Source organism: Amblyomma maculatum, chromosome 10 (assembly GCF_055883805.1).
Source record: "Amblyomma maculatum isolate TAMU_Amacu chromosome 10, ASM5588380v1, whole genome shotgun sequence".
NCBI classification, from domain to species: domain Eukaryota; kingdom Metazoa; phylum Arthropoda; class Arachnida; order Ixodida; family Ixodidae; genus Amblyomma; species Amblyomma maculatum.
Genome location: NC_139353.1, coordinates 30,211,291 through 30,224,320, shown reverse-complemented (window position 1 = coordinate 30,224,320; position 13,030 = coordinate 30,211,291). Strand labels below are relative to the sequence as shown.

General features: G+C 43.6%; 1 protein-coding gene across 1 annotated transcript; it reads right to left on the bottom strand.

Annotated features, from left to right (window-relative positions):
- Positions 1-1,495: 1,495 nt before the first annotated feature.
- LOC146176038 (uncharacterized) lies at positions 1,496-9,565 on the bottom strand. The gene is made up of 5 exons (XM_084580903.1): positions 9,517-9,565; positions 5,405-5,534; positions 4,214-4,359; positions 2,573-2,705; positions 1,496-1,754 (listed from the first exon to the last, which is right to left on the bottom strand). Exons 1-5 carry the CDS (start codon positions 9,563-9,565, stop codon positions 1,496-1,498), a joined length of 717 nt encoding a protein of 238 aa, XP_084437029.1.
- Positions 9,566-13,030: the final 3,465 nt, after the last annotated feature.

The following is a 13,030-nucleotide window of genomic DNA, read 5'->3' as shown; positions in this document are numbered from 1 at the left end:
TTTGCTTTCTTCAGCCTGTGCCAGGCATCTACATCCTCGTTGTAGACTCTTCGTTCTGTGTTTGATGACACGTCCTTAGAAGGCTTCCTCTAGGTTTGATCTTTTTAGCAGTTCTTTCACAGCTAATAAGTAAGGGAGTGGGAGTGGAGAGTCAGTGTATTACCCGACAGCGATGTTTTGGGTGTCTACAAAACAGGTTTCCGTTTACGCTGCTGTATATTCGAAATTAACCTTGGTTCGTATTCACATTTGATTCATATTCAAAAACTCAAATATTTGCACATTTCTAGTAAATGAACAATCTAGAGTACTTGTTCTAACTTTACGTGGTCAGGATGCTTACTTCATACTTACATGCTTGATTTTAGTTGATTCGAGAGTGTGTTCAACACAAAAGTGTTTTTCTTCGTCTTGCTTGATGATAAAGAGGTACTTGAAGCACAAGAAATGCGGGTGACGTAGTTTAGTTTAGTAAGAGATGTTCTATGTTCACAGTATTTCAAAGAATAGTCAAAGAACATCTGTTCCAAAAGCTTCTTCCATTCTATTTTGCCTTCCGAATGCGAAATTGACCACTGCTTTAAAGATACGAAAATAGCAGGTAGTCTTTTTAACGTGAAATAGATATGTATGGTACACATTCAGACGCAAAACGCACTCACATAACAAATAGAGGCAGGTTCTTCGGTCGGAAGTGGGCGAGACTTCGCATGTCTACCTTGCTTAATAATTCCTTGTGGCAGAAATGGACACCCGTGATAAAACTGCCATTAGTGAGCTGCCGCTTGATATCACTGTTTCTTAATTGGCTATTGAAATTAAGCCATTAGATCCTCTGTAAGTGCGAGAGTAAAAACTTTTGATTAGTTTTTCCCAAATATTTTTCTCACGTTTTGTTTTGCTTAACGGGAGTATTTCGATATTTCCCTTTTTTGGTTCCTTTTAACTTCGCTCATCAGTAGCGAGTGCTGCATTAAGAATCTAACTCTCTCACAGTGCTGACAACTTGAAGACACTCATGAATAGTAGGCGTTCGGAAAATATCAGATTTCTTTGTAAAGAACCACAGGCTTGGCTGTGTATATGACAAAGAGGCTACATAAACCTTCAACGCTAATTACCTCCCTGGCCTCATTCAGTCATACTGCTTCCGCTACATTGTTCATAATTATTCGCTCTCTGCAGGAGGTCGTTGCTGTTTGCCAATCTATAGGGAGGCGAAAGTGTCTCAGTGAGGTGATTCCTCGTACTGTAAGGCGCCTTCTGGACCATAAATGGTCACAGCCGTACGCGCAGGGAATTAGAGGACCTCTGTTGCCCCCGTTATGGCATGATGGCTTACCAGGCCCAAAAGTAAGGCTGCATGAAGTATCGAAAATTTTTTGTTCTTTTATTTCTTGCTAACTTCTGTCGTAAAATTTTAATGAAACACTTCATTGAAGTATCTTATCGAAACTACACAAAAATGTATTGATGAAAAATTGAAAATTGCGCGCTAGTTCTTTCGTCCAATGGCGGTGGAGGCTTCCAAAGTGAGCTCGACGAAGTTGGGAACCCTGCGGTCTTTGGGACCCAGACGTGGCGGCTGCGGCAACGTCTTGCACTCGTTGGAACCCTTCTTGTGCGGGCCGCAGACCAGGTCGAGTATTTCTCCGAAAATCTGCTCAAAATATCGGATCATGTAATCCTTGGCTCCGACGCTTTCGCATGGTGCCAGAGCTTTGGAGAGGCAGTCAGTCGTGTCATGGTAGGCGCTGCAATGTGTCAAAAATCCGAACCGAATGAGAAAATGTCAAAGAGTGCTGTATATTACCGTTCTTATAGATCTGATCTTTTACTTCCTAACTGGTAAAAGTACGAAAAGTAATCGAAGTAATTCCTTCCCGACCGCATCAGCAACATTCATCGTCCTGTTTGCTTATAGTTGGCTGCTTTTGTACGCGATACTAGAGTATCTTACTTTTTCAACTGTTTACTTCAATGCGAACGCGAAATACCCGCACAAATGCGCATAAACATCCCCACATCTCCGCAAGCACACATATACGCATACACGTGTACAGTCGTCAGCAAATGTTTACGGGATGCGCGTGTACAGAATTAATGTATTGCAGCGCTGCCCCATTACCCAGCCTCCTCATATTGATACCAGCTAAATGAGTACGCATCGTGGTAGATTCGAAGTAATTTTTTGTCTACGCGGCTGCATCTGGCAAACTTGGCTCTCGATTACGCATGTCTGCCATGCATGCACGCCTACCGTCTTTTCCAAAACCATCCAGGCTGCATGGTGTGCTTCTCAGATCTGAAAGCTAAACATTTCGACAGATTTGCCTGCATTAGAGAACTTAAGACGATCCTCGAGCGCTAAATGCTATCTATCCTAATGGCAACTTTTTGTCTTTTGCTGTGCATGAAGAGGTCTAGCATGTACACGGCTGAAAATCAGATAGCATAGCCTGGTTACTTCTATAAAAACAATACATATATGTATGTTGCAGAAATATTTACATTATTATATAGACGTTCCTTCAGTGCACACGTTGTGACAAGTATAACTGCAAATACCCACCAGCACGCTTGGGGAATTACGTCTTTCCTTGCACCCTTGATGATGGCCCGCTCCAGAACACCGTGGAAAGTTTTGAAACACTTGTTGATTTTATCACCCTCGGAATTCATGCACTTGATCAGCCCCTGGTAATCTGGAGCAGTGGCACAGGCGAAAGTCGTCAGTCACGAAATACAGGCTCTTGTGTGGGGATTTGGCTGAGGCTGCCCCGTACATGTGTTACCACCAAGCAAACATCAAAAAAAAAAAAAAAAACAGCTAATAACATCAAGGCACGAAGATGATTGCGCGGTGATTCTCGGCGCTGTCAGTAAAATTTCCGCAAAGGACATCTCAAGAGTGACAGAATTGAGGAACAGGTACGTGCTAACCAATAATGATTGATGTTATAAAAAAAGAGATAAAGGAAAGGTAAAGTAGCTTATATTTGCGGTTGAAAACAGTTACTGGCGCGAATCGATCCAGATGCTTGCAGTAGAAATCGTAACGTCTTTTTCAGTTTAGATGTACGAGGTTTTACGTTGCAAAAGAAGTATATGGTTGTGTCACCTCCTTGCGTGGTACGCTCTTGTTATTTCGAGATGAATATGCAACAATCACAGTACACAAGATGAAGAGTAATAGGGGACGACACGAGTGCTTCATTCCATTCCAGCTCGCGCATTCTTCCGTTTTTCTTATACACCAATATGAGACGACACGAATGCTCCATATTTCATTCAAACTCGAGGAGTTTTCCGTTCTTCTTATATACTGAAGGCCTCGCCTTAAAAAAAAAAAAAAAAAGAAAAAAAAAGAAAAAAAAAACCGGGTCCGCGAGCCACGGTTTCGCCCGACGAGTGACAAATCCAGTCTCTCAAAAACACCGGTTTATTCCGGATAAACGAAAAAGCAAAACAAAGAAATATCAGGCGCTACTGCGCTGAGAACAGGCTGTTCATGCGCGCGACAATAGAACACCAACGGGAAGCGGGAAGAATGCCAGGGTTTTACCGCGGCGAAACAAAACACTGCGGAGCGAATAAAACGAGCAATAGGGCCAAAGCGCCAACGGCCGCACAAGTAACATTGCTTCTCGCGTGATAGCAACTCACACGAATACGCCTAGTCCGTTTCTGCAGGCACTGCTCCCATCTTGGTGTCGGCGATCTTCTTTCAGTCGTCCGTGCACACTCTGCTGACCCATGACGCTCGCCGGCTGCCCCGTGCCGGCCCCTCCGCCGGGGCAAAAAAGGCCCCGAGCCTTGCTTCCGACGCGCTTATCTACCCTCGTCTGTCGCCGCTAACATCACGCCCTCCAAGATTATCTGCTCGCTCATGCGCACTCGCGCTGCCCGTGCAAACACAATACAAATAGGAAGACGCGCGCGCGGTTTAAAACACTTAAAGGGGCTGCGGAGCCCCACAATACCAATAGGGGACGACACGAGTGCTCCATTTCAATCCAACTCGCACAATTTTCAGTTCTCCTTGAAGCATATGACAATGGCAGAAGTTTTCAGTTGACAGTTATTGTCTATAGTGAGAACAGTGTCACCTATGAAAATATTACGCGATCTCAACATGCTAACAATATCTGTTATCTTAGATAACTTGCCACACAGTGCCCAAAAAGTAAAGTCAAGTGTGAAATAGACTTACGTCTATACGAATCCGACCCAATGGTGCAGACTGCTTCCATGTCCTCCTCCAAGGCCTTGACGACAATCAGCGCCGCTGCTTGGGACAATCCTTGTGTGCATTCCTTAATGAATTTCAAGGTGCATGCAACTTGTGTTTTGCCAGTGCTGAAATGAAAACACAGCTTCCAGCACCGTGCCATACAACTCATAAATTTTTGTTTAGTATCATATAATCACCGTCGTCATCTTGACTCAACGCATGATAAAGTCCTCTCCTATATATCCAATTATGTCCTATATCCAATCCGCCCCTGTGCTAGCCTCCGCCTCCCGATGCCTGCAGCTCGCTCATCTCACCCGCACGCCCAACTTTTCTCACGCCCTTCCACAGCAATAATACAGTGGTTAGGGCACTCGACTGCTTTGCTCAAGGCTCAAGGATGCGAAATCGAATCCATTGTGTGGTAGCCGATTTTGGTGGAGGAGGAAAGCAGGACGCCCGTGTGCTGTGCGATGTCAGTGCACGTTAGAGAATCACAAACGGTGGAAATTTCCAATGCCCTCCACTTTGAAGTCTCTCATACCCTGAGTCACTTTGGGACGTTAAACTCCATAAGCCAAAAATTTCTTCCGCCCCGCTTTACGCGTGCCTTCCTTTGAAATCTAGCGTGTTGCTCTTAGCGATCATCGGTTATCATGGCTTCGCTTTACTTGTCCTGCTCACACCAATTTTTTCTTCTTTTTGATTTCGACTAGAATGTCATTAAATCGAGTTTGTTCTCTGACCTAATGTGTTCATTTTCTATAGAACTTTGTATACATTAGTCTTTGTTTAACCCATTTCGTTCACCTTTGCGTTTCTTCCACAAAGTTGAGTACCAGTAATATACAGCTCTTATATGCTTCCCTCTTGAATTATACTAGTAAGCTCAGTTAATTTAAAAACAATTAAACAGCACTGCATAATCTGCATTGGAGTAATGCGAAAGCACGGATGTTGCTGTTGGTTGCTTCCTGCTGCTTTAGTTACTTAATTCACTTCTTGTTTACCCATTTTAGTCTCTGGTACTTTCAAATTGCGCGCCATTCTCTTCCTATGCCCCTTTTTGGCTCTACTTCCGGTTGCGTGATGTCACATACTCTACGTCACATTAATCCACTTCTTGTTTACCCATTTTAGTCTTCAATACTTTCAAATTGTGACACTTACGCGCAGCCTTCATCGAACTCCTGCCCGGACTCGTAGAGGTGCGGGCTCTTGACATAGGGAATGAAGTCTTCCCCACATGCCCGCAGAGTCTCAATCTTGCAGCCCTCCTTCAACTGCGCCTGGCACACACCTGGAACACAAATGGAGACTGAAATGCCAGTGCGCAGAAGTGAAAAGTGAAGCCTGAAGGTTTCATGTGCCATTTTTATGCACTGTGCCAAGGCAGCAGTGCCATCCTGCTCATCGATTCGGTAACCATAAGATGGTTGCGCGTCATGATGAGTGTTACCGTACATGGGTGTTACTGACAGGTAGGTAGGCTTCAGACACTTATAAAGCAGATTAGAAACGCCACCTCAGCTAATTGAGCAGGAGTAAAATATACCGACACTATATTAAATCACCAAAGGCAGCTAGTACTAATGGTCACTGAAATCTTAGAAAGAACGGCGAATTTTATGTAGTGCTACTATCGAAGAAGACGAACGTGAGATAACATAACGCGACCTGAGATATTAATAAATTCCTGCCCTTTTTTAACATAAGAAGAGCAGAAGGCCAGAAAAAGAGAATTTAGGCGGTTTATTGTTCCAAGCTGAACGACAAAGCATTTTTGCACCACACATGGCACATACCAGTCCATATGATGGTAGCGGCATCTCGCGGTGCCTGTCGAAGGTGCAGGCAACGCTGAAAGGAAAAGTATTAAGCGAAACGGCTTTCCAGAGTCCCACTCTACGGCGATGCGCTTAAACAGATCATAGGAGCAGTTAGATTTGCAACGATAAACTACGGCGACCTAATGACAGCTCTGCCACTGTTTCAGTGGAGTTGACTTCTCGGTTTATATTGATCGTAAATTGATAATAGAGTCGATTTCCATCTGCCTCATTCAGGCCCAGCTAATGGGGAGTATTATTATAATCTGCCATTTATAACAGCCCGAACAGCCACTCTATGAAGATGCATGGGCCTCTTTAAGTGAAGCTTAACATATAAGTTACCCAGGATATCATGCAGCAAGCACGATACTAGATTTGTTGAACTGCTGCGTTGTTAAAAATTTGACTTCAAAAATTTACAGCTTGTGAAAACGTTAACTTCTAAGGAACTGAGGAAGTTTAAAGAATACATACAGAATTCCGTTTTCTCCTAAAAGCAGCCTATGAAGAGGAATGGGCTCCGTATAAATGCACGAGAAATATCTTCTTTTTTGTTTACTCTCACTCATTTTGCACGATGCTGAGTGTAAGATGCAAAGACGTAAAGGCGATGTAAAATTGCTTTCATAAAAATTAAGTGCTATTTACATCACCATAACTCTCGAAGAGTCAGCTTTCCAAAAGCACTTTTTATTATCCTATTCCTCCCACTATCATGCTCAGTTTATTTCCCTCTATCTCTCCCTGTACCCAAAACGTGTGAAAGCTCAAGATTCTTCGGAACGCATCTGCGCACTTTTGATTTTTTAGTTTATATATATTTAATGGGAAGCAATTTTTAATGATAATTCTCAGACTCGCTCCGAATGGCCTTTGGGCATAGCAGTCTTCAGGGGAGGAAAAGGCACGCTTCGAGTGCCGTCTCATTGATGTGTATGGAACAACAGTGAAATCTACTAGAAATCGTTTCCCAAAATAAAAATTAAAATCGTAAGAATGTTTTGCTACTTTTACATACACTGGCTCCTCTCTATTAGTAGGATATGCGCACAATTAGCGAGGTCCCCATTTCAGCGTTATCGCGTTTAATTTATTGGTCAACATCTTATTGGCCAACAATATACGTAATGTGCGCTCATGCTTTGAGTGGGTTACCTGCTCACTTGAATAAACTGTCTCGCAGCCGATCAAGGTATTGTGGACAAAAAAGCAAGATCACAGCAGTTTATCTTGTTTGCACAGATAATTTGGGCGAAGTATTACCCACACGTTGCATTTATGTTGATGAAATTTTGGGTGCCCTGGACCTAATTTTATTGCTTGCCCAGGACCAACAAACGCCAGGGAGGTGTTTGTTGATGCCGGCCTCGGTGAGGCCCGCACTGTGCCCAGCGAGCTGTTTCGGGTGTCAGATGAGCGAGCGGCTCAGAGCTCATTGCTCTTCTATCTCTTCTGGAATATAATCCTTGGCTCGCTACTCTCTTTCGCTCGGTTGTACGGGTGCCGACGCGGCTCGACCGCTGAAAGGGGCATTAAGATTTTCAACACAAAATGGTAGAAATATTTTCTGCACACTTTTTGACCATTGGATGACATACCGCCGTAATGGGTACCGTACAGAGGCGTATTTTATCTTGCATAAAAGGAGGTCTTTTGCAATATTTTTTACACGTGTTAAAATTACTTTAGCAATTACTTTTAAGAGAGAGAATCAGCGGCTATAAAGGCTCCAGAATTAGTGGCTACATAGCCGCTATCCGGGCCGCCTACCTTCTCACGTAAACTTTGACTACGCAAGGAGTTGCATGCAGATGTAGTCTTATTGAATATGTATTTAATAATCTGATTCAATAGAAACTTAAGTAAAAGTCCAAACAGTTCAGAAAATCTCAGGCATTCCCAAAATTGCATATAAAATATTCGCATATTGAGGTGAGCATTATTTCCGTTTTAAAAGAAATAGCAGTTCATTCCACATGACTCCTCTGAGTGTTAGTTTTTGTCTGTATAACAACCAATATCACATATATTTGTCGTGGGTTTCACTTCTGCTTCACTCCTTCATGTTTTGTGGATCACATTTGCAATATACTTAATGCGCCTTCTACTGAAAACGTGATGTCATGTACATTTTCTCTCTGAGAAAAAAAGTTGCCTGTATATTACTGTTTCTGATGTAACTCTTCCGCGCTATTTTTCGCATTCTGTTTCCCACAGCGATACCGACTCATACCCCACTGTCTCTTCCCCAAGAAGACACCTCGAAGGGTAGGATCGTTTCTTTTTTCAAAACTGTGCAGAACAGCCCCTATCAGTACATAGTTCGAGCACTGTCTTTGTGTGCTTGCCTGTAGTTTAAGGTCAGCAAAGAATCTGGCACATCTGCTCAATGCGGCTGTAGGGCGCAATCACTTCAGTGAGCGTCACAAGTCTTCTGTAGCGTTATGCAGATCGTATAATGACCGTAAGAAGTGAATAAACCGCCGTAACAGAAGCAGACAAACAGCAGGCGACATAGTGCGTCAATGTATGCAGAAGTTTTGTATCATAATAAAGACAACGCAAAAAAAAAAAATTTGCCCACGATTACGTTACTTCTTAAGGCGAAATTTGAGCGCAGCTCGTTAGCTGTTTCACCTTTCTCGATAGATTGAGGCACATACTTCTAGCAAGACATGTATGTACTATTACAGACAACTATTTTATTTTTCACACATATTCCTCCAAGAAACACTCCACTAACAATTCTTCATTGTCATGAAGGAAGCTTTGTGGTCGGAGAAATGAAGAGAGCAATTAAGTTATCGGGAGGTTGCGGGAGGCAGCGCGTGGGCCCATAGGAACGTTGCGCGGCAAAGAGACTAATGCCACAAGCTGCAGATGAGAAGAAAGAACCTTCGCAAATATCTCAAACTGACTTGAAAACACTGTAGCCAAAGTTAGCAAGTGTTTCATCGAATTTCTAGCAATATATGTATTAAAGGAAAATGAAGGCGGGCTAGATCCGGGCCAGGCCTTCCTCGAAAGCCAAGGGACGATCGGCTAGAGATCCGGACTATCAGACTAGCTGTATATACGTAAACTACATCAAAATATGATGCTTTTCTCTGTGAGTGTGTGAATTCTCGGTTACTGCACATGCTACCCTGCAATTCGGTGTGGGTGCTCGCATTATTCATGAATTATTATCTTAGCCGTGTGTACAATGTGTGGTCACGTCTCCTCCTTGAGCTCTGAAGCGTGCCTTTCATAATTAGTTCACAGGAATGCAAAGGCGCAGCATCTGTCACACTTGCTTCTATGGACACCTGAATCATGCAGTAAGGGAAGGAAGGAAGGTGGGAGTGAAAGTGGAGCTGGTTACGAGGGACAAAGCCGACGCCGCGAAACCCAGGAACGGGCGCCAAAGAGCTGCGCTCTAAAAGGAAACGGAAGCAAACTAGCGCTCACCTACTAACGAAGTCACCACCAGAACCAGAATCCTACCGCCAGATGCCATCGTGTTCCTTGATATAGGTATCCGACCAGATGCGATGGTAGGCAGCCATGCGCGATCACTTTTATACTCCATCCTCTCCATATAAGCAAACAGCGTCAAGAGGGAAAGGGATCGCTAAAGCCGAACGGTATGAAAAAATGAGGGAAAGGAAAGATTTCCTTCCTACCTCATTACCTCTGATTTCAGTCACGCAGTTTCGCGATTGATTTGTTCATCAAAAGGCTAAGGCGTGGGAACGAAGACGAGATAGAGGCAGAGAGAGAGAAAAAAAAATGGTAAGGAGAGTTTCTCCGCCTTTCCCCTTGAATCTGGCCTACGGTCACTCGCTACCGTTGCTAAAAGAGACAGCGAGTGGCCCTGACACGAGGTCACGGCGAAGGAACGCCACTCGACGCGGAGTTTCGAAAGAGAGGTATAAGCCATTCTCCAGGCGATGCAGCCATTATCAGTGCCGGCAGTGCTCCCCCACGTCACTAGCTGCCTCACCACTCGCCACCTATGCTTCCGGTAACTTTCTATTTCGTATGAAAACAAATTAGCACAAAACAGGACTGACGCAAGAGAGGACGTGAGGGTGACACGCTTCTTTAGCCTACGAGAAGTTTTACTTTTAGTACTTTTCCATTTCGTAGTCATGATGCACAGCCAATCTTTACGAAGTCGAGCACCCGTCCCTTAAAAATTGATTCGAACAGGCAGTCGTCTTGAGAGGAGAACGACCTTGAGTTGCTGCTTCTATGAGGGAGGAATAACGGCCTCCACTTATCTGACCAGTTTCCAGCCCTTCTTCGCAGAAAAGCCGCAGCTACAGGTCGTGAGCACACTCTGTGCACCAAGGTATATGCCACGTCAAGCCAATCACTTGTTTTCCCTTTTTTTTTTTTTTGATTCGGTTGCATGAGGTGAAGAAAAACTTGTTGCTCATAGTATTGCCATTTTTGGCGGAAGTTAGGAAAAAAAATTAATTTTTTTAACTAGCGGGTTAGTTAACGAATTTAAAATAATTAAGATTTTAAGTATTACAGTGAAGTGCTCCGTTTACACATTTGCAGACGGCTGTTTGAAACACTAATACTGACTTTTAAGGTTTTTAAAAAGCGATTGCCCTTGACTCTGCTCTTCGAGAAAGTTCGCTTTTCTCACGACAAAATATTTCACTTTCGATAAATTCGCGCTCTATAACCAATGCCCCGCGCCAGCTTTGAATGTGATCTGAGTGAGCATGCTATTGGAGAGAAGGCGATGCCCGGGCGCGCCAATCGGGACGCTGATACCGCCAGGTTGACCGGCAGTCGGCAAAACGATCGTACAGCTCCCCTTCCGCTCCACGTCCGCATGCGGACAAAAAACGTGCGGACCGCAGGACTGCGGAACCGGTCGAAAAGCGAACGTACAACGGTCTTGAGGAACCAGTTATCGATTCTTTCCGGCATACATGTGTTTCAATTTCACGCTGACGTAACCTTTGTTACTTCTCATTGCCTATGCAAGTATATTTTATCGCGTCTGCGCTCTGAATGGAAAATAGAGAGATTTAGCTTACCGTGATCCGCGATCCGCCACCGTGGCTCTCTACCGCGCGTGGGCGGGGCGGTCAAGCTGATTGGTCCCGACGCGGCAGCTCTTTGTGCCGACATCCAGTATGTGGCGCCATCTATCGGCGTCAAGGGAGGTCTGGGCATGCGCAGTGGAACGCATTCCTGTACACCTTGCTTTAGCCTATGCTTCTGAGAATGGCGAGTAATAAATACACTCTTGCATTTCGAAGCGCTTGCGGACCTACAAGTGCGGAAGAAAATATTTGCATGCGAGCATTAGTATAGCGCTTTTGAATACGCTTTCGGTATCTTAACTTCCAGCATCTCTATTTTCGGTATCTACACTTCCAGCCAGCATATCTCGATGTGCTTCGCATATTGTCATCAACGTCTCCTCTGGCAACGTTGCACTCCAGGCCTTAATTAGGACAAGTTCTCCTAATAAAACCCTAAAGTACCCGATAAATACTTAGGCAAGATGTGGCAAAGCAGGCCTTGTGAGGCAAAACGTAACTAAAAGAGTCTTGAATTTTGCTTCTGCATGTATAGCTATGCCGAGACACGCTAAACCGCCACTTCATTAACTATCAAGCTCACACTGATTTCGAGGATATTTTTCACATTCCGGAAAAGCGCGTTGAAATTTCGATGCACTGTGGTCGTTATTGAAAATATCTTGCTGCCGTTGAGCATCTGCATCTAATTACGGCAGAATCAACCTCGCGATTTTCTAAGGAGTGTGGTGGTTTCTCTCAAGAAGTTTCATCACATTCACGACATGTATACTGCCAAAGAGAATTAGCATATGCGGAAGGGTAGCAACAAAATGGCATGTGCACTCAATTGCTGGGACACGGTCCAAGGCCGTCGCAAACATTGAGGCAATAGCATGTCGATTTTTGTTTCGCAAACCTATTGTGGTCGTACCTGTTCTTGTTTTTTGTTTTGCTTATGTATTCTTCCTTATCTCTTTATTCATGGCACGTATATTTACCTCAAAGGCATGCGTTTTTCTGCTTAAAATGTTTTATAATCACAAAAAAGTGCAGTGGATTTTGTAATCCGACTTTTAAGCAACGGACATTGGCAATTAAAAACGATGGGTGCTTTTGATTTAATTTTAGTATTTTAATGCGGGTATTGCACGTGATAACATAGTCTGCAATTTCAGCGTTAGCATTTGCAAGAGAGGCATTGAGGAACAGTAAAACAAATTTCTTTTATCGGTACCATTTTGAATTTACGAAATTGCTGTACTAGCTTGAGCATTCATTTTGAAGCGTAGCTAAGTCAGTTCCGTAATTAAGTGTCTCTCCTGCTAGGACAACGCTGCACCTATTCAAAAAACTGCCGTTGGCACACATGCCTGGAAATCCCCAGATTCATGGCAATATTTCACTGGATCACATGAGTACTATGACAATTATGGGAGAAGGTTGGGCCTTGAATGAGGGATATAGATTTTCGAGGAACTATTTCAAGGACTTCTTCTAGAAACAGGCCTCATTCTCCGTAACCGAGATGTTCCAAGGAATCACCAGATCTTGGCTAGTAATATCGCCTTCAAGTTTAGTACGGCAGTAGACTTATGTGTTCAGTGCCTTTTAACCTGCCTATCTAAATTACCACGCCTACTCAAATTTATAAGCCAATATAGGTCTTTAAATTTGAGCGGTGCTTCTTATCAAATCTTTACTTATAGCTAAGACTCGCTTTAACTTGTGGTTGTATTGCTAAGTCATACCTTCTTAACTACTATACGTATTGGTGCAACCTGCCAGCATCATCAAAAAATGTGTGTAGCTGTATTGTGTTGTTGGACGATTTTTTTTAGATGTTCTGTTATGGTTTTGTAACTTCTGTTTGTTTGATTTTTTTTTTTTACTTTGTGTTGTTGCAGACTGTACTGTTTGGCTGTCCGTGGAGT